Source organism: Nipponia nippon, unplaced genomic scaffold (assembly GCF_047370975.1).
Source record: "Nipponia nippon isolate SJK-2023a ecotype South Korea unplaced genomic scaffold, ASM4737097v1 scaffold_5, whole genome shotgun sequence".
In the NCBI taxonomy this organism is placed as follows: domain Eukaryota; kingdom Metazoa; phylum Chordata; class Aves; order Pelecaniformes; family Threskiornithidae; genus Nipponia; species Nipponia nippon.
In genome coordinates, this window is record NW_028262369.1 from 15892412 (window position 1) to 15912745 (window position 20334).

Sequence of the window (20334 nt, forward strand, 5' to 3'; positions counted from 1 at the left end):
ACGTCGGGAAGGGGCAAAGAAGCCGATGCATTTGCAAGTGTCTCTGCTCCACAGAAATCGATGTCTGAGGGACTGGATTTCTGTGCGGTTCCCTGTAGCCAAGAATGTAGATGTTCCATCACATAAAACACCGGGCACGCTGGTTTTAAATGTTAGAAGGGGCACTATTAACTTTTAAAGCATATCATGGCAGCATCCCAGGGGGATTATGGCATGGAGAGAGAGGTGGGCTGTCTTGGGGATCAATACTTACTAGCGTGCAGCCCTCAAAATAACGCAGTGCACTGCATGCTTCTGCCAGAGCCCTAAATGCTGTTGCTCCCTTTCGCAGAGCCAGGGCGGAGACCAGAGGGGAGATGTAAAGGCCATGTGAAGTTTTAATCCACCAGTGTTTCGTGTGAGTGTCGCTCGGAAGTTCCCTGGTAGGGTGGCAGCTTGCAGTTACCCATCTGTGTGCAGCGGTAGCGGATGGTGGCCCTTCCTGCGTTTTTCTGAGTTTCCTGGTGCTTCCCAGGACGGGTTGTCCCTGGACGGGTGGGAGAGCAGTGGAGGCACATGTGCTTCTCTCCAGAAAGCATTTGCCAGTTTCTCTCAGCTTTGTTAAAATCTGGAACATGGAAGGACTCCTTAACGCCGGCGGCCACCGAGGCGCCTGCTGCTGTGAATGTAGAGCACTGTGCCTTGTCAATTTGTCACGTCCTATTTGCTGGGCAACCTCCGAGAAGGGTGGGAGGGAGACTGGGAATCCTCAAAGCATGTGAGGTCGAGGGTGGCCTTTTAAGGAGAGGGGAACTGAACAGAGTGAGGGGGACCCTCATTTTTAGGTGCTTTTTGTGATGGGGAAACGGAACAGTGCAATTCAGCTGAAGCTACGCTGTGAGACAGCAGGCTGTTAGAACAGGCTGCCTGGCTGTGAGATACTAGTGCTCAGGAGAGATCGGGGATGAATGTACTGGATTCCACATTGTATCCATAATAGTTTGATTTTTTGGTTTTTTTTTGTTTTTTTTTTTATGTCGGGGAGTTGACTTGTGCTTTGTGGTGAAGCAGGGTCAGCGTTGCTGCATGCTGCTTCTGGCCGAGCCTTTGTCGTGTCTCGACTACCTCTCCCGGGGCACTCCTGGGTAGCTCTGGACGGGGCAGAACTGCCACTCTCTGAGCGTGGATGCCAAGGACTTTCCTTTCAAAGCTTCTACGCCGCTGCCTGTGCCATAAAGGTTGTGCCATCGGCGTGGTGACGCTCCCAGGTTGTTCTGTCAGTGCCGAAAGCTTTGTGCCCGGGTGCAGTGCTTCCCTCTGGAGTCTCGTAGGAGCTGCTGCTCCTTGGCCACCGGTCCCAGGCTCACTCTGCTCTGCCCAGTGCCGTGTGGCGGTAGCGGCCCCTGTGGTACTTCTAAGCAAGAAAAGCCTTGCTAGGAAAGATAGCCGTGGTTTTATTTATTGGTGAGAACAGCTGAGATCATACAAGACGAGCTGATGCGTTGTTTGGGTTGGGTTTTTTTTAAACCTCTGTTTATTGTGATGGTGTGAGGCAGTGCTGGAATGAATGTGATGTTCCTTCTATGCCTGGGGAAGTTTCTGTGTAGGGACTGGGGTTTGTCAGCGTGGCTTAGACCCCACTGAAACTTGCTGTGACAACCACGCTGCTCCGAAACCTGTGTCCCGAAGGCGAGGAGCTTCCTGGGGAGGCTGCCATCTGGCGCCAGCATCTGCACTTCACTTCTGCTGCTGCCTCTTTCTCTCGCCTGGAAAGGTCTGTCTGGGGCAGTGCGGGAGGTATAGACCAACAGGGCAGAAAGACTACTTTAAATGTTAGTGTTGTTTCTGGTGACTTACAGTGAGGCCTGCTCAGCCAGGCAAGTTGAGCTTGTGGTGCTCCAGAGGGATTTCCAAGGTCAGGGGTTGCTTGTGGTGGTGTTTTTAGGTCACAGCTGGGAAGCAGTGTGGCATCACCTTCACTGAAGGTGAGCGGTGTGCCTGTGCGCAGGGCTGCACGCCTTTAAAGCGTTTTTAAAGGCCTTTTCATTTCCTAACTGTGCCGTCCTGTTGTGTGTGAGCTGTGTCTGCTGGTGAAAGACTTCCGTGTCCATCGAAAATGCCTGCTTTCAGAAGTGACTTGAGGTGTCCCCTTGTCAATTCATCTGCACCAAAATGGCTTCCACACTAAAGCTGAGGCGAGATTCCCCGGGGCAAGAGGCATCTCAGTAAACGAGTAATGCAGGTGACGCTGGGCAGACGAAAGCTCCCTGCGTCCTGCCTGACCCGCAGCTCTGGAGAAGTGCTCAGCACGGGAGCTTGTTTCCTGCTGGAAAATGACCTGATGCTATTGGGGTTTGAGGAGGGAGGGATGAACTTTTTTCCTGCTGACTCACTCACGTCTTCCTCCAGGCTGACAGCGCAGAGCGGCGGAGCAGGATCGATGATTAGTGTTGGCTGATCTCTTAGTCACAGTGGTCTCTACCTGTGGTGTTCAGCTGCACTCATAAATTGATAAATAATTCACTTCTTGCTCCCTCTATCAAACCAGTAGCATCTGATATTCAAGGCTGTGTTGAGCAATACTTGCACTACCACCTGTCTGACCTGCTTCATCTCTCTGCCACAAAGCAGCTCTGATTTGGGAGGATGCCCTGGGGGCTTTGCTGGGATGTCGCGGTTTTGAAACGGGAGCTCTGCGCTACCTGCAACTACCTGCAACTCGGCTGTCAAGCGGGAGCTGTGGGGAAACACGCCTTGGAGTGCTTGTCCTCCTAACGCTGGCTCAGGGCAGGGTAACCTCTGAGCTTGGACCCCAGGAAAGGGGGGGTTACATCAGGCTGTGGCACCTCAGTGCAGCCGGAGCCCAGCCTGCCCTCGCTGCTTGTGGTGCCCATAACGGCGGCAGAAATCAGGGGAGTCTGAGTGCAGCTGGTGGTTCGGGAGCTGAATTCCTCTTTGCTCAGTAATTTCTCTGTCTGACCTTCTGCTCCTGTATAGTAAAGATTCCTATATTGGCACTTTAAGACTTTTTTCTCATCTTCACTGTGTTACCTCATTAGTTTCTGATATTAGCAGACTTATAACAAGTTACGATCTTCGCACTAACAGCTCCCGCAATGAATCTTGGCATGTGTGTTCGTCGGCTTGCACCGCACCGTCCGAGCGCCGCGCGCTGCCCTCCAGCCATCCTTCCACCGCAAGCAGGGCAGGTTCCTCGTGGCCGCAGTGCAATACTCGCCAGCCCTCCCGCACCGACCCTCCAGCTGCCAGAGCCAGCAGTGCTGTGCATGGCCCTCGCCTGCTTCCGTGAGTGCTGCCAGCATGCCCCTGCCTCCCGCGCCACCGGCTCTGGCTCCCTCCTCTCTCTTTGCTGGCTGTCAGGGAGAGGAAGCTTTAAGCCTGACGGAGAATTCATCAGAGCAAAGGTTTCCCCTGGCCGTCTGCTGACTGGCCAGGAGGGCAGGGCTCCCTTTTCTTACTCCTCCGCTTTCCTTCGTTGGGAGATGGACTTCCAGCTCCTGCTCTATGCTACACTAGGCTGCCGCTTTCCGATCCCACTCCGAGGAGCGTCAGCCATAGGATATTAACCCTACACAGGTTTCAGTTCTCAGAGAATAGTGCTCGGATTTACTTTCATCCTGTAGCAATCACTTCTAAGCAGCTCCAAAGCTGTCTTGCCTTGACTAGGGAAGTACTGCCTATACTCTAGCAATATTCACCATTTTGTAAGGGGTGGGAGAGGCGCTTGAGGGGTGAAAGCTGCTGGCTCCATGCCCCCAGGCCAGTTCTTTGGGTTTCATTGAGCGTGGGGGGCCCTGAGCCCCCGGTCTGGTGGTGGGTGACAGCCCACGCTGTGGATTCAGCGTCTCGGAGAGCTGGGCAGGACCTGGGGCTTGTAGCAGGGCTTTGAAAAGGCTCCTGTAATAAGGCGCAATGGGAAACGCAGCGAGCTGCCCCGGCTGAGGGAGAGCGCCTGCTCCGCGCCGTGCCCTGGTAGCACAATGTCAGAGCAACAGACTGTACCCCAGTATCGCAGGGTTCGCAAACCCACTGCACGCTGGTCCCCGAGACGCGTTTTAACTGGAAGGCAGAAACACAGGGTACCCGGTCCCGCCGGCCGCCTCGCTGCCGGCACGGGGATGGGGCTGGGCTAAGAGCTGCCTCTGAGGGCTGCGAGGAGGCTGTGATGAATTCTTATCTTATTTTAAAGCACTGTATCCTATTACTGCATGTTGAGTTACGTGTGTGTGCCTGTGCGTGCCGAATGCTTGCGTCGGTAGTTAGAGCGAGTGTGACCGGGAGAAATCCAAGAAGCATGTCTTAGTGTCGTGCTGTAAGTGTTACTGCACAAGAGTTTAACAGATGTTAACACCAAATGACTAGTCTGAGAAATGTACTTTTAAAAAAAAAAATTATTTATTTGGGTTCAAATATTTTTGAAATACAAAAAAAAAAATTGGTTGTATTTTTTAAAGCTTATAATTCTTGTCATACATTGTGGTTAAATTCTTAATTTTACCCTGCTTATTAAAAAATGGTTCTACCTAAGCTTTGTGCTCAGAGGTGTGCGAAGATACCAGAGACGCTGGCTAGGACGGGATGGCGATCCCGGGAGGGCTGTTCTCAGTGGGTTTGGGACAAGGCTTGGCCTTGTCAAAGCCTGCAGAGGCTGGAAGGCACAAAAGGAGAGCGGGCTTGCCTGCACGAAGGGGAATCCTCGAGGCAGAAGCCAGGGAGAGTTTTAGCGGCTGTGAAGTCTCTCGCGCAGCTGAGTGCAGCGCCTGGCTGCAGGTGGGTGGCTCCCGCAGCGGTGGACTCCCGCGTCCTTCCTGGCCACGGTCGTCTGCCGCTCCCACGGCCAGCGAGAGCTGGGCCAAACCCAGGCCGGGCTGTGAGGCTGAGGGTTACCTGGTGCTCCATCCCAGTTGTGACACTGAGTGGTGAAAGGGCTGCTTCCCCTGTGGTGGGGGCATGCTCAGGGGGGTCTCGTGCCCCAAACGGGAAGGGAGAGGTGGGTGAGAGCCAAACAAGGAGCTGCTGCTGCACCGCAGCCAGTGCCAGGAGGGAGGTGCTGGGAGAAGGCACCGGGGCGTTGGTCTCGGGCTGGGGGTGCGGGTGTGCCATGGTCCCAGGTACTGGCATGGCTCCGGGAGCGGGCACGGGTGCCTCCCCTTACAGGACAGGCAGCCCCGGGAGCGGGAAGGTCGCTGCGAAGGCCTCCACCTCTTCCTTCAGTGCCTTCAGTTCCCCCCGGTATTTCTCCTCTTCCAGTTTCTCCTTGAATTCCTTCAGTGTCGCCTTGGGGCTCATGTCCTTCTGCACGCGCAGCGTCAACTCGATCCCTGCCGGGATGGGAGACATGTTGGTCAGCCCTCGTGGCTGCAACACCTCGCCGCATCCCGCACCTCTCCCAGCCCTGCTGCAGGGAGCCTGCGAGGCTGGGCTGTGGGCTTGGCCCTGCACACCCCGCAGCAGCGCCGGGGCTGCTCCCTGAGACGTGCGGGAGGGAAGGAGCAGGGCTGCGAGGGACTTGCTGCCCTGGGAAACCAGTGTGGGACCCCTGAGGACAACTGGAACAAGACTGTGAAAGGTACAGTTTTAATCCAGGCTTTCAGCCTGCTGCCTGTGCAGTGGGGAGGGTTTGGCTGGTCCCAGCTGTGGCCAGATGCCCTCTCCCACATCCAGATGTGCAGGTGGGACAGTTACTCCTCACTTGCGTGTGCGCTCCCTCGCCAGCTGCTGGGGAAGCCGCCCAGCTTGTGCCTCCTTGCCCAGAGGAGCTGCCCTGGCCCCGGGCTGCTGCTGGAGCTGAGACGGCCCCATGCACCCCTGCCTGTGATGGCCCCGGCCTCACCTCTGTGGATGTACTGAGCCACTGTGCGGAAGTCATCCTGCTGAAAGCCACGGGATGTGAGAGCCGGCGTCCCAAACCGCAGGCCGCTGGGGCGCAGGGCGCTGATATCACCTGCGCCAGAACAAGTCACGTGTGACCAAACCAGGTACCAAAACTGCTATGCATGGCAACTTGTGGTTCCCAGTGTCCAGAGTGGACTGGGAGCTGGGAGCCCTGCAGGAAGCTCTGCATGGGCCACGGGAGATCCCCAGCATGTGGGGCAGGACGCGGCAGAGCTTGTGGGATCCCTCACCGGGGCATGTGTTCTTGTTGCAGGCGATGGAGCAGATCTCCAGCACCCGCTCGGCCCGGCCGCCATCCGTGCCTCTGCTGCGCAGGTCCAGCAGAATCAGGTGGTTGTCGGAGCCTCCTGCAAAGAGAGGGGTTCGGTGGGGGACGTGGGATTGGGGTAAGTGCTGCTCCCGCACGAGACTTTAGCGAAAAAGGCTTGGGATTGCACTGGGGCCTGCCCCTAGGTTTGGGGGCAGAAAGGTGCCTGCCCTTGGGAAGAGGGGGCTGCTTCGAAAGAGTTTTGCAGCTGTCTGGAGGAATTGTGACAGCAGCACCCTGCCTGTCGCGTCCACGCACATGCTGCCCTCGTGGCCTGGCTCGGACCCCAGGCCACGCACAGAGGTCAGCCCCGTCCCGCCGCCGAGACCTGTCCTCACCCGTGACGATGTCGTAGCCCAGCTCCATCAGCGCCGCCGAGAGCGCTTTGCAGTTCGCGACCACCTGCTGCTGGTAGGCCTTGAACTCGGGCGTCATGGCCTGCCGCAGCGCCACGGCGATCCCTGGGGAGGAAGGCAGACCAGGGTGAATTTTTGGGGGCTCCCAGTGGGAGAGCTGGTGAGGATGTGTGGCACCGCCAGCAGAAGTCATCCTGGAAGCTGCGCAAACTGATGGACAGTCCCTTCCCCTCACCAGGCTGGCGGCGTTGCCATGAGCCAAAAGGCAGGATGGGACAAGCCTGATGTTGCTCCTCGGGCAATGCTGGATCAAGCCAGCTGCTCCTTGCCCCAGTATCTCCGGGCTGCGAGCCCCTCGGGGCAGCTGGAGCCCCCTTCGCTACTGCTGGGGGTCAAACCCCTGCCAGGACATCTTTGCCATCTCCCTTTGCCATCCCGGAGCTCGCAGACAGCCCAGATGCGTACCTGCGATGGCGTGGTTGTGCGGGCCTCCCTGCAGCCCGGGGAAGACTGCCTGGTTGATGAGGCTCTCCAGGTTGTAGAGTGTTTCCTTGCCCGTCTTGGGGTCCACGCTGCGGGTGCCTGCAGGAGGGGAGGGCAGGGTCGCTCACAAGGCAGCACAGCTGCCCTTCTCCCACGAGCTGCTTTCACCCCCTGGCCTCCCAGAGCAGGGATGGTGGTTGCTCCTCTTCAAATCTGGGCCATGGTTGGCCCTGGTAAGCTCCCCAGGTGCTCCCAGGAGGCCCCAGACCTTCCTGCCCTCCCTCCTTCCCAGCTAGAGCAGGAAGGAACTTTAACTTTGTAGCCCCTCTGGCCTGGGCAGAGCATTTCTCCCAGCTCCCTGGCCAGGTCAGGCACCTTTGCGGTAGAAGATCATGCCGGCCCTGCAGCCCCGCAAGGTCTTGTGGGTGGTGGTGGAGACAACGTCGCAGTGGTCAAAGGGGGAGGGCACCACGCCGGCAGCCACCAGCCCGCTGATGTGGGCCATATCGGCCATGAGATAGGCACCGTTGGCATCGGCGATCTTCCGCATGCGGGCGTAGTCCAGGTTGCGCGAGTAGCAACTGACACCTGCAGGGAGATGGGATGTGGAGGGGACAGGAGCAGATGCTCGAGGACTCTGGCACAGCCCTGTGTCCAGCGCTGTGATGGGCTGGAAAGCACGCAAGCACCTGCCAGCACGGATGTGTTAGGGTTTCCTCCTGGCACTGCAGCATCTATAGGCTTACCAGGGTGCTACTGGCTTCAGGGAGCCACCTCCACCCAGGGGGTGTCACCAGGGCGGTTGGTAAGGGTTTGATCCTTACCTGCTATGATCAGCTTGGGGTGGAAGAGGCGGGCGTTCTCCTCCAGTCGGTCATAGTCGATGTAACCGGTCTTGGGGTTGACCTGGGAGAGGAAGAGGAGGGTTCAGCCACCTTGGCACGGATGAAGATCAGCCACAGCACCATCCTGCAGGAGGGGGTGCCGGGAGCCTGACGCTGGTACTTTTAACGTTAAGAGGCACTAACGCTTATGACGACCGCATCGTGGCTCTGCATCTCTGTACCTTGTAGGGCATGGACTCGAAGAAGACAGAGGTGGCAGAGATCTTCTTCTTGTCTGTCATGAACCCATGGGTGAGGTGGCCCCCATCGGGCAGGTCCAGTCCCATGATCCTGCCGTGGGGCTCCACCAGGGCCGTGTACACCGCAAAGTTCGCGGGTGACCCTGCAGCGAGAGCACACCGGGCCGGTTATGGGTGCTAGGGTGTGCGGAGGCCAGTGCAGCTGGCCTGGCTCTCCCAAGTGCCCCATTACCTGAGTAGGGCTGGACATTGACGCCCCACTTCTGGGGGTCAAGCCGGTATGCCTGGAGGGCTCGCTTCTGGCACAGCCTTTCCAGCTCATCTACAAACTCCGTCCCACCGTAGTACCTGCCGGTAAAGGACGGGGCAGGGGTTAAACCAAACCCTGTGACCAAGCTGTGGAGAACCTGGTGATGCCATGGCTGCGGCAGCCACCGGGACAGCAGCTGCAGCAGATGTGACCCTGCTGAGATTGTCCCATGCGTGGCCGAGGACAGAAGCTGGGAGGGTCAGATCCTGCCCTGGAGGAGCTTGGCTGCCAGCACCAGGACGTTGCTTCCTCTCCAAAGGTGAGGTCTGGCAGCATGGGTGGTTCTTCTCCCCTCCCTGTGAGGGTTTGGGTTGGGTGGGACTCTGCCTCAGCCCCGTACCTCTGTCCTGGGTAGCCCTCGGAGTATTTATTGTTCATGCAGGATCCCAGGGCCTCCAGGACCGCTCGGCTCGCAAAGTTCTCCGACGCGATTAACTCCAGCCCCAGCCTCTGCCGCTGCTTCTCCTTCTTGATGATGCTGTGCACCTTTGGGAGGGGAGAGAGACAGCTTTACCCTTGTTGGCTCTGCGCGGAGATGTGGGTGCTCTGTGGTAGGGGATGTACCCTCGGAGGGGACAGGGTGATGGAGAGGGGCCTGGAAATGTTCTGGAGAAGGGAGATGAGATCCCTTCTTGGTACAGCTGATCCCAAATAGTTCATATGTTCAGTCACAGGCCATATTTTGGGTTTCTACCTGCCAGGAAGCTGCCAGATAATTCAGCTGTCATTTGGGCTAGAGAGTGAAGGGCAACTGCCACATGGCCTGGTGGGCCAGCTGCTCTGGTGTAGACATTAGAGCTTCAAGCAGAGGCGCATGAGCAATAGATGCGAAGTTATGACCATGTTATCTGCACATGGTTGGAGGATGCCCTCCCTCCACCTCTCACTGCAGGCAGAGGGGGCACAGAGGATGGATGGGTCTCACCAGCTCAGCCTTGGACCATTTCCCTGCCACATCCCTGGCTCAAGCATCCCCACAGCTGTCTAGGGGATGAATAAAGCAGCTACTGGGCAGGGGCCAGGAAGGGGCTCTCACCTCTGGGTCATTGCTGTCGAGTGGCTCCATCACCATCCTGTTATGGGAGGCCCAGAGCTCTGCGCTGGGGAGGCCCCTGTCGGCCTGTGTTGAGTTTGCCATCCTCCTGCTGGGTCCAAGGTCACCTGCCAGCAGACAGGGGAGTTTGTAGAATGGGCTGGGATGGCAGCGGGGCTGGGTGCCTCCGTGCTGCATCCCTGCACCCTGCCTGCTCCTATCCCACATCTTCCCCGAAAGACAGAGGGACCAGCCACGGGCTGGGGCCCACTGGGTGAGGAAAACACCAGCTCTCAGGATTCCCCCACTGATTTAGGACCGGTTCATTCATTATAGTGCTTTGATCATTTCTGATACTCTTCCATTACCGCCCCACCTGGGGTCCCCCCACCCAGGCCCGCAGCGCCTGCCCAGACACTTGGGGACGTGGTGAACCCATGCATGGACCAAACTGCACCAGCAACACGAACAATGCCTTTCCCTCTTGCTCCTGTATATCCGTGAGTCTTAGGGCTTCTAGGAAATGCTAGCAAATGCCCTCATGGATGTAAGGGTATCTTATTAAAACTGCTGTTTAATTTCAAGGGCAGTGAAGCACTCATACCCACAGACCTCAATTTTAATGTTCGCTGCATTCCTCAGCACACTTAAACCTCTCTGCTGCTTTCCCTTGTGCACAGCCATGAGGGCAAACCCCCAGCAGGTCAGAGTCCTGCCCCAAACCCTAACTGAAGCAAGCATGGCTTGTGGAGCTGAGCCCCGAGAGGCAGCAGCCCTGCCTCAGCCTGACTCCACACCACGCGTGATGCCCAGGCCTGGCAGCAGCCCTCTGGCCCCCTCCGTGCGACCACTGCTAGCGTTATAATGCAGAGCACAAGCTCCTCGGCAGGCATGACAGCCCAGCTTCTGCCTTGGCTGACAACAATGCATCTTTTTACCCATTAACCCTGCAAGGCCAGCACAGGGCCGTGAGCAGCTTATTAAGCAATCGGACTTAGTTTGCTTGTGCCAAGCTGCTGAAGTCCATTCAGTGTGGGCCTGCTGCATGCTGCCTGCCTGGCCGTCCTCCTCCCCGAGCCCGGGGCCTTGCTGGCAGAGGAACCCCCCACTGTCAGAAAGCTGGGCTGGGTGGGGAAAGGGCTACAAGGGAATGGGCAGGGTGCAGTGCGCTGGCTTTGAGCAGGACGGCTGTGTCCCGCGTGTACCCCCGGCACAGGTCGCAGCAGTACCTGCACCCAGCGCTTTTGGCAAACCTGCAGAAGGCTCAGGGGGTGACAGAGCTCCCCGTTCCCCACCCAGGATGAAACCCCCCATTTCCACCCTCACGGTGGGACACCGGTCCGGCCCTGACAGTTCACCTGCTGCAGGGGCAAACCCCAGCCCTGAGGCTCCATCCCCACCTGGGTCTGCACACACACCCCCCGCCCCATATCGCGGCTCCATCACCTCCCGCATCCCTGACAGGCTCCCGCTGACGCCCTCCCCCTGCCCTGACACCGGTGGTGGGGAGCAGCGCTGCCCGGCTCCCACCCCGCAGCGGGGTGCCCCGCTGGTGCCCTGCTCCGCCCCGGGCCCCGCACGGCCCCTACCCTCCCGCCGCGCTGAAGGCCGGTCCCGCTCCGCCGCCGCGCGGGAGCCCGCGTCCCTAGCATAGACCGCTCAGACACGCCTCTCCGCGCCTCGACCAATCAGAACCTAGCTCCGCCCTGGTAGGGGCCAATCAGCGCCGCGTCCCTCCACCTCCCCGCGTCCTATTGGTCCGCGCCGAGGTGGGGTTGGCGGCGCTGCCAGCACGTGGCGGCCGGGGCGCGGGTGACCTTGGCTGGGGAGGGCGGGGGTTCCGCTGCCGTCACCCCTTTGCCGTCACCACCTCCTCTGCCGTCACCCCGCTGCCGTCACCCCGCCTGCCGTGCGCCCCCGGGGGGGGGGGTCTCCCCCAGCCCTGGGGTGTTCCCAGCGCCCCGCCATCCGGGGGGGGCCGCTCGCCTCCCCCGTCAGCCGGAGGACGGGAGCCCCCCACCACCCCGCACCCCCGTCGGGCAGGGAGCGCTTCCAGCCGCCCCCAGGCCCCCCCTGGCCGAGCCGCTGGCCCAAGCCATGTCTCAAGGCGAGCAGGAGTGCCGGGCCGCGGCAGGGGTTGGCAGCACCGGCGCCGTGGGGCGCAGAGCCTGCCCCGTGTCCCCCCCGCCGCGGCAGGGCAGCCCCGGGGCCTGGCGGGGTGTCCGGGTGCCCAGGAGGAAGGGAGCTGCCTCGGGGGGGACGAGTCGCGCAGGCAGGAGAGGGGCCGTGCTTTCTTCGGGCTTCAAAGCCAAGTTAGCGCTTGGGCTTGGCCAACCGGCCCGAGGGAGCCTGCGACCACTGGGGCTTCGGGGGTTAAATCGATGCGCCACAAATTGAGGAACAAGATTAGGGAATAAGGGATCCTACTAAATTCCTCGTGATCCCAAGCCATGGGAAAATGGGACGAGGCAGCGTGAGTCACTCTCCGGAGAGGAGCGGCGTCTCAGAGGGGAGTCAGCCAGGAGGCGAGACCACCCGCTGCGGGCAGAGCGGCGAGGGAGCGCGGCGCGGCGGTGAGTCCTGCCGGCACTGCCGAGGCGGGGTGCCGGGGTGGGGTGCCGCGGCGAGCAGGAGGGGCGAGGCGACTCCTGGGCTCACCAGGAGGGCGGTTTGTGGGCACAGGGCTGACGGTTATGCCGGAACACACCTCGGGTACCATTCTGCCTCCTAGAACGCGCCTCCCTGGAAGGTACTTGTTGAACAGTCTTTTAACTTTATCAGTTTAGATGTTTTTTGCTCTCTTAATTTGTCGTTGGTCATCCGAGGAGGACTCGTCACAGCTGTGGGATTAGGGTTTCCATGGTTGTGCTGCTGGCCCGCGTCGGGTTGCTGTCGTAGGCCCTTCATGGAGGTGGTGTTCCGACAGCGCCGACGCAGACAGCAAAACCTGGGTCGGTTTCTCTGGTCACGGTGGTTTCTGTGACATGCAGATGCAGATGCTATAGAGAAGGACTTTCTATTAGTTATATATTAAGTTATATAATCTGGCTTTGCATATACATTTTGTGTAGAGTTGCTAGCAAAGATTTTCACCTCTCTTGAGCCATAGGAGCTGCAGATAATAGCAGTGTGTGCTGTTATGATTTCAGGACTCTGGCTTGCTGGAGATGGAAAGCGTCTCTTCTTCCCCTTCACCCTTCTCTGCCAGTTCCCCCACCGTGCAGTCTGAGAACGCCACGGCCCACGACTACTACTCCGGCCTCCAGAAGAGCATGCATGTCCTCTCCATGGTGGTGTACAGCATCGCCTGTTTGCTGGGGGTGACAGGGAACGGCCTCGTCATCTGGATTGCAGGCTTCAAGATGAAGAAAACGGTCAACTCCGTCTGGTTCCTCAACTTGGCCATTGCTGACTTCATCTTCACCTTTTTCCTGCCCCTCAGCATTGCCTACACTGCTCTGGGCTTCCACTGGCCGTTTGGGAAGCTCCTGTGCAAGCTGAACAGCACCATCGCGTTCCTCAACATGTTCGCCAGCGTCTTCCTCCTGACGGTCATCAGCATGGACCGCTGCGTTTCTGTGGCCTTTCCCGTCTGGTCTCACAACCGCAGGAGCCCAGAGCTGGCAGCCAGGATCGCCCTGGGGACGTGGGTCCTGGCTCTCCTCCTCAGCTCCCCGTACCTCGTCTTTCGGGACACTGTGGTCAGTTCCAGGAACATCACCAGCTGCTATAATAATTTTGCACTGTCCGATGACTACACGTCCGAGGCAACGCGGAGGCTGTGGAGGATGCGGCATAAAGCAATGATCATAACACGATTCTTATGCGGGTTCCTCGTCCCTTTCACGGTGATTCTCATCTGCTACAGCATTGTTGCTGTCAAGCTGAAAAGAAGGCAGTTAGCCAACTCTGCAAAGCCATACAGAATTATCATTGCTGTCACAGTCTCGTTTTTTCTCTGTTATTTCCCCTATCACGTCTTCTCCTTGCTGGAAATATCCAAAAACTCTTCCAGTCATGAGATGAAAATGGCCCTTTACATAGGGATCCCCTTGGTTTCCAGCCTTGCTTTCTTCAACAGCTGCATCAACCCCATCCTGTACGTATTTGTGGGGCCGGATTTCAAGGAGAAGTTTCGCCAGTCCATCCTGTCAGCCTTTGAAGGGGCCTTCAGTGAGGAGTCGGTCCTGGGCAGCCTGACCAGCAGGCGAAAGTCCAGGTCTGCTTCGGAAGCGGAGGTCCCGAGGGTCTGAGCGGGCGCTGGCGTGCCGCATTGCTGGCACCGTTGGAGGGGGCAGTTCTCTTCTCTGCAATTTCTCCTCATTTCAGAGCTATAATCGCAGGACTGGGGGCTGCAAAGGGCTGTGCTTGCTAACAAAGTGTGATTTGATGTTTTGGAGGTAGCTCAAACCTACTGCGACTTAATATACTGTGGAAATTAAACAACTCTCTGGAGCTGCAGCAGGGTGGGAAAGTCAAAGTACATTTTGCTCCTTGCGCCACTTCCTCGGCTGCCTTGTTTCCCTGTACCTTTTCCATGCCCTATGGTCCATCGTACCTGGCAAAATGTCTCCCTGGCTGCACGTGCTGCGAGGGCAACCACAGCCTGGGTGGCAGCTGCCAGTCGTCAGTCTTGGTTGCCTTAGCACTGCTGATCTGTTACAGCTTCCACTTTTTAACAGGAGACCCTTTATAAAATTAGCCGGGTTTGTGACTGCGCTGGCAGAGCTCCCTTTACTTTCTTCTCTGGGGCTGCCAAGGAGGCCGGTCTCGGGTGCCCTCCACGCTGCCGCCCAGCCCAGCCCAGGGTCACCCTGTACTCGCCCAGGGGAGGCAGTCGGGGCCAAGTCCTGTTTGCATCTCTGTTGGGTTCGCCTGCCTGCAGCGCGTTTGCACATGGCGAGCCGAGGGGAGAGTTTGTTCCCTGCCCTTTGCCAGACTTCCCTGGCAGCTCATCTTTGCCGGGGTTCCACCAGGGGGCAAAATTGGGTGCAACTGCACCGGCGGTGTATGGCTGTGCCGGCATTTTGGCTGTCCAGAAGAGAAGAGGAGGGAGGGGAGAGCTATTCCATAAGTCCCTTGTGATTAAATCAGTAAAGAAAATACAAAGACCCTTTCCCATGCATCATTCCAGTCTGACACATGGGCTGCTAAAGCTTAAGGAGAAAATAATTTTAAAAAAAGCAGCTTGAACGTGCAGTGGGATCCATCTGGAGGCACTCTTGCAAATGCGTCTTTCAAAGAAATAGGGTTAAAAAGTGGCTGTATGTATTTTTGTAGGGTCTGGACTAGCCAGTAAGACACTCATCTTTTCTCTCCCCAGATGTGTGGCAGGACAAATTATTGGTTGTGCTCCAGTTACTCAGGTTTGATGTACAGCACTGTTTCTGAGCAACGCTTGACTGTGTGTGTGATTGGCATGTTTCTGGCCCTTAAATAGTGGAGATCTGACATTTTCTACTGTTGGTCAATGAATATTAAACCCCATTAAACTTATGTAAAATGTACCCAGCCTGTTGTGTTGCCTGTGTGATAAAACACTTGGTGAGTGAACCTGACTGAGCATGCTCATCTTTGGTAATAGAACAACTAGATAAAAAGATTAAATACCCAGAATTTGGAAACGAACCACTGGCATTAGCAGCAACTCTCATGACTGCAGTAGCAGGACTTGACCTGGGTGTGAGGACTTGCCTGTCCATGTGGATCCGATTGCCAGACTGCAGTTCTGGCTTATTGGTGGGTTTCAGACCTTTTGGTACATTTGAAAACCAGTGGTTTGGAGAAGAAAGAAGAGCAAGTGTGGCTGAGACCCAGGTCTGCTCGCGTTTCGCAGTTTCAAACTGCTCAGGATGAAGATGGTGGGAGTTTTCTTCCCAGGCTTGATCAGCCTCTGAACTGCCTTAATTTTCATAAGTAGACAATGTTGGTCACATAAAAGGTTACGGCAGTGTTGAGGTGCTGCCATTTGCAGCCCATCCTAGGCAGCTGAATGAGCAGGTAACTGTATCGCACCTCCCTCTCCTGGCCTGTCCAATCTGCCTGTAGAATGGCCCGAGCTACCATCTGTCCCATTCATCCTGCCAGAAACCTGCCTTGGAGCCTCATTGCTCCGACGGCTAGAAGATCTGACTCGCAGCTGGAACGTACGAATTTCCATGTACCTCACTATTCTGCATGGATGACATTACCGAGCGAGAGCTGTCACTCGAACATGTTAGGGATTAAATATAGGTCTGCTGGGCCATGCAATATTAAATGAAGGTCGTGATCCTACAGGCATGCATGTACTTAACCTTAAATTCATGCATAAGCCCGCTGAGAACAGGGAATGTAACAAGGCCATCCATATGTCAAGCATGAGTGAACAGAGAGATTTACCCTTTGCCACAAATTGCTGCCTGTCATCCAGATAAAACAGCAATGTTTGCTATGCAGCATGCAACTCCGGGGCTATTTACTTGCTCCTGGTGGTAAACTACAGCATCGATTGCAGTGTCAAGGTTGTGCAGACCAGCGTTTGCTCTTTCTGGTTTTCCTTATCTGTTTGCAGAGCCCATGTAATTCCTTGTGACAGGAGGCTCTGAGAGCCTTAGGCCAAGGCCTCGGACTCCTGTCGTGCCTCTCTCCTCACCCCAGCAGCCTTGAAGGTCAGGACTTGAAGTATTGACCTGGTTTGTGGTAGGAAAGAAAGACATTTTCTGGGTCATTTGGACACCCAAGGTGGGTACAGGATTCCCATGGGACGACGCGATTTAAATGAAGCAGAGTGTCTGGGTGATCTAAGGAATCACCACCGGAATACCGGTAGGTAACTAACCTACAGAGCAGCATCTCCCCCCGGCGTCCCAGCCAAGCCCAGCTCTGTTTCACCACAGCAGCTCTGTTTCACCGGCTAAGCCCGTTTGACTCCAGACCCAAGACCAAGCTGCTCGCTCTCTTTCTTGCAATATCCCTCCCAGAAGTTGCTTCCACTCTAAGCGGCAATGTTATTACGCCTAAGCAAAACACCGTGTCTTTACAAAGCTGAACGTCTCCCTGCATGATGGGGAAGGGGCTGGGAAAGCTTTCAGGCAGCCGTTCCTGAGAACACTTGCCAAAATACTGTTGGGAGAAAAAAGGGAGAAGCGAATGTTTTATCAATGGTAATGGCCATTGCTGTGCTACAGGGTGCGCTTGAGATAGAGATGGGTCCGTCAGCCCAGGTCTGATCCCTAGCCTTTGTGCAATGAGAAGCCGAGCTGACATCAATACGGGGTCAGGCTGCCAAGGGACTGGTTCCAAGATAAATCTCCCATTGTATCGAGTTCCCTCATGTTCAGACTATCTCATTATCACAGTGATAATTGTGATAGCCCCTCATTCCCAACTAGGAGGCAGGCTGTTCATTCTCTCTGATACTTGTGTTTGTCATGCGCTTATCTAGAAAAGCTTGAATGAAAAAAAAAGGGAAATTTTTTTCCAAAGGCATGCAAACAACCCAAAGAGGTTGAACGACTCTTTTGGCAGCTGTGCCCCCCTCTGACGCAGCTTTGCTCTCAAGGCTCTTTCAGATGCGATCGGATGGGTGGAACAGCCTGAACCCCCCGCTATTTGCGGTCATTGAGAAAGGTGCTGAACCCGCTGCCCCGCTGGCGTGAGGCCCTCATTGGTCCCACGGAGGGGCCGATCCAACAGCCCCGCTCGTACAAACAGCGGGCTGGGATGTGCAGAGCCATTGGGGCATGCGGGGCTGTTCAGGCTGTGCACGGGGGAGCCTTAGCTGAGAGAATAAGCAAGTTTTGAGAGTATTTGGTATGAATTAGCAGACCAGGGTGAGCAGTCTGATGAGGTCATTAATACTTTGGTGTTGGGCAAGGTAAATATGCAATCACCAGAACATCTTGGTGAAGAGCTCAGAAAGACTTGGCAGGTGATTTCTGGTTAGAGGTTTTGTCACAGGCTGTGCCTTCTGAGTGCAGAAACTGTGCCGGCCGGAGCTGTGGCCCAGAGCGGCCCTCCAAGGGAGGTAGCAAGGGATGGTGATACTTGACTAGCCGGTGTAGATGGGAGGAAGATGTCATGGGGCCGGTTCGGGTGAGGGATTACAGACCTCTCTATGCTGAAAAGAGAACTGGCAGAACCCAGTTACAGCCTGGATGTATCCTGACCTGATTCAGTCACAGCCCTAAGTGGCACTGGATCAGCGTTAGAGTTTTGGTCAGACTAGGGTCTAGCAGGATGGTAAGATGTTCTTATATCTTTAGTGCAAGAGAAAATAACTGTGGTGTTTTAAGCATGTTGAGGGACAATCATGGTGTAACTGGGTCTTGTGACACAGCTGCTTCAGTAACAAAGACAGGATCTTAGATTAAGATGTATCAAGAATCTCAAGCAGTTAAAGCCTGGGGTGAATTGCAGCACGCAGTAGGTCCTCGACAGCCATGGATTATTGCTCTGCCCAGCAGTTCTACACTGTTTTAGCAAGCACGTAAGTCAGGGATCTCAATAAGAGCCGTCGCTGCCTTGCTTTGGAGGAGAGAGTACAGCCAGTAACTCTGGAGCTGTGCGAAGCTGCAGAGATACCAGGGAGAAAACCAGCCAAGGAGGATGTGGCAAGCGGTAGCTCAAGAGGAGAAGGTATTTTCTCCTTGGGACCTTGGAACAGAAACTGGGCTCAGAACAGTTAAGAGGAAAAAGGGAGGAAAGAGTGGGAGCTAAGACAGCCTTGAAAAGTACCAGCAGCATGGTAGTGGGTGCAAATGAATGGGAGGGAGAGTGCAGCAGGTGAGGAAGTTCTCGTTAAGGAGAGCTTAATGAGACAATAAAAGCCTCTGTGAAACCTAGCAGTCCCTGTGCTTTGCCTCTGGTGAAACTTCCCTGGTGAGTAAAATTTTTAAGTGTCCCACTCTTGAGCTTGGGGAATGGACTTGTTAGATGAGGTCAAGTAAAAGACAGTGCATGGAGGTCTGACAGCAGAACCTCTTCCAGAGCTTGCTGAAATCAGGTGGGAAACGATATGGCAAGTTAGAGGGCCAGCATAGGTAAAAAGTTTCTCTCTGAAGGGGAGGTATTGGTAACAGCATTAGTAAGCGGTGCAGGCCAAGTCTCACCCAGGTCTCCTCAGCCTTTCTTGGTGAGGGTCCCACCCAGCACAGGAGTTAACCTGCTATTGCTGATCCAGGGTCAGTCCTGATCGGCACCAAACCAGGAAGGGAACAGGGTGCCCTTTGCTGGTTGCACTTTGGTCCTTCCCTGCACCTCTCCCAGCTTCTGCTTAGCCGTACGGGGCAGAGTTGGTACCAAATCTTTCTTTAAACCCCCCAGCCTATCTCTGTGTGGCTGTGTATGCAAAGCACAGGATCTTTTCTCCTGTAACTTGTAAGCCTGCCCTACAGTGACCAGTGACTAACTCAAGCCCTTCCTGTATGTTCACTAAATGCCTGCACAGGGCACGATGCATGCATGCGCTCTCTGTTTGTAGTGCAGTAAGTGGCAAGTCAGGCTAGGACCCAGTAGGTAGGACAGAGAGGAACGGGGCACTAACTAGTGTTTGGCACTAACTGCGTAGCTGTTTAAATTCCCTGAAATGCCATGACTTCACTGTCCAGTTCAACCACTTTTGTCTAAAGGCGAATCAAAGGGCAAACCACATCTGTAAACAGAAGGTTACGGCTGTTAACTGGACGTTACGCAGACTTTGCAGGACAGAACTGCGCACAAGCACAGCAAAGAGAACCCGCGAACAAAGCAGAAGGCGCTACTGCCGGTTCTTGTTTCAGGGCAGTGTTTGTTCAAACCCTCGCCCTCTCATCCAGCTTAAGATGTTTGTCTGTGCAGTGACCTGTTAAACGCTGGGTATTCCAACAAGCCTCTCCTCTCTCTGTTTGAAGGCTGGTTGGAGATAACCCCGTGCTGAAGCTGATGCGGCAGATCAGTTAGTCATTGCAGACTGACCCAGAGCTGAGAGCGCAGTTAGAAACAGGAAAACAAACTGAACTGGGTGACTCTTTCAGTCAAAGCTTCGTGCCTCCAGAGGAACAGGACTGTAAGAAAATGAGTCAGTGCCTATTTCCTGCAGACGGCCTGGCCAGGCAGTAATATCTGATAAAACAATGAGAGAGTGCTATCTACTTACATAGCCCTTCACATAGATATGACATGTTCTCTGCTCCAGCGCCTTTTTTAAGGCACTTTGGTTCCCAGATGTGGGGAATGCTATTTTCCAGATCACTCACAAGAAATGATAAAATTACTCCTCCCTTCCTTGATTCAGAAATACATTTATAGCCACTTTGAGTTCTGCCTCCCTAGCTGGGTAATATCCAAGCCAGCATCTTCTGGAAATCAGACACAGTCTCTCCCAAGGCATTAAAGCTGAAGGCTGGGGAGGAGGGAGGTGGTGGCCTTGAGGCCGTGCTCAGTGTGGAGGTGCCTGTGTGCTGCAGAACCTCCCAGCAGGCTCAGAGGGGCTGTGTAGGGTAGAGGATGCTTTCGGGATGCCTTGTAGGACCAACCGTTGGGAGAGACCAAACCTATTCACAGGGCTCCGTTAGGATCAAATCAAAACGTTTCTTTGGTGTACCATGTCTGATACTTCTCGCTGTCAGGTGGTTTGGTAGGTGAGTTTTAACATCCACCTTTTTTGAAAAAAAAACAAACAAAAAAACCCCCCCAAAAAACCCAAAAAAAAACCCCACCCCACCCCCCCAACCCCCCAACAACAACAAAAAAACCCCCAAAAAAACAGACAAAAAAAACCCCAAACAAACAAAACCCCAAGAAACAACCCAAGCCAACCTGGCTGAGCAGTGATGGACAGAGCTCAGGAGATTGGATAACAGTAGCATTTGTCTTCTCTCAGATGATGGATGCAAGCTGTTGTCC

The 20334-nt window shown here is 55.6% G+C and overlaps 2 protein-coding genes and 1 long non-coding RNA gene across 4 annotated transcripts; 2 read left to right on the top strand and 1 right to left on the bottom strand.

Annotated features, from left to right (window-relative positions):
- Positions 1-4661: 4661 nt before the first annotated feature.
- Positions 4662-9589, bottom strand: SHMT1 (serine hydroxymethyltransferase 1). Its single transcript, XM_009467827.2, has 11 exons — positions 9472-9589; positions 8776-8921; positions 8358-8473; positions 8108-8268; positions 7866-7947; positions 7417-7629; positions 7024-7140; positions 6541-6663; positions 6126-6242; positions 5834-5944; positions 4662-5321 (listed from the first exon to the last, which is right to left on the bottom strand). The coding sequence occupies exons 1-11, from the start codon at positions 9571-9573 to the stop codon at positions 5152-5154; spliced, it is 1458 nt and encodes a 485-aa protein (XP_009466102.2). The 5' UTR covers positions 9574-9589; the 3' UTR covers positions 4662-5151.
- On the top strand, positions 5320-6281 carry LOC148052048 (uncharacterized). The gene is made up of 3 exons (XR_015698838.1): positions 5320-5569; positions 5716-5978; positions 6149-6281. It is a non-coding gene; the product is annotated as an uncharacterized LOC148052048 (long non-coding RNA).
- A 2313-nt stretch (positions 9590-11902) lies between the features above and the next one.
- Positions 11903-14955, top strand: LOC104015246 (chemerin-like receptor 1). 2 transcript variants are annotated; one of them, XM_009467951.2, is made up of 2 exons: positions 11903-12041; positions 12618-14955. In XM_009467951.2, exon 2 carries the CDS (start codon positions 12636-12638, stop codon positions 13719-13721), a length of 1086 nt encoding a protein of 361 aa, XP_009466226.1. In that variant the 5' UTR covers positions 11903-12041; positions 12618-12635; the 3' UTR covers positions 13722-14955. The 2 variants fall into 2 exon arrangements, with proteins under 2 accessions (XP_009466226.1, XP_087588409.1); XM_087732283.1 differs by lacking the exon at positions 11903-12041 and adding an exon at positions 12048-12217.
- Positions 14956-20334: the final 5379 nt, after the last annotated feature.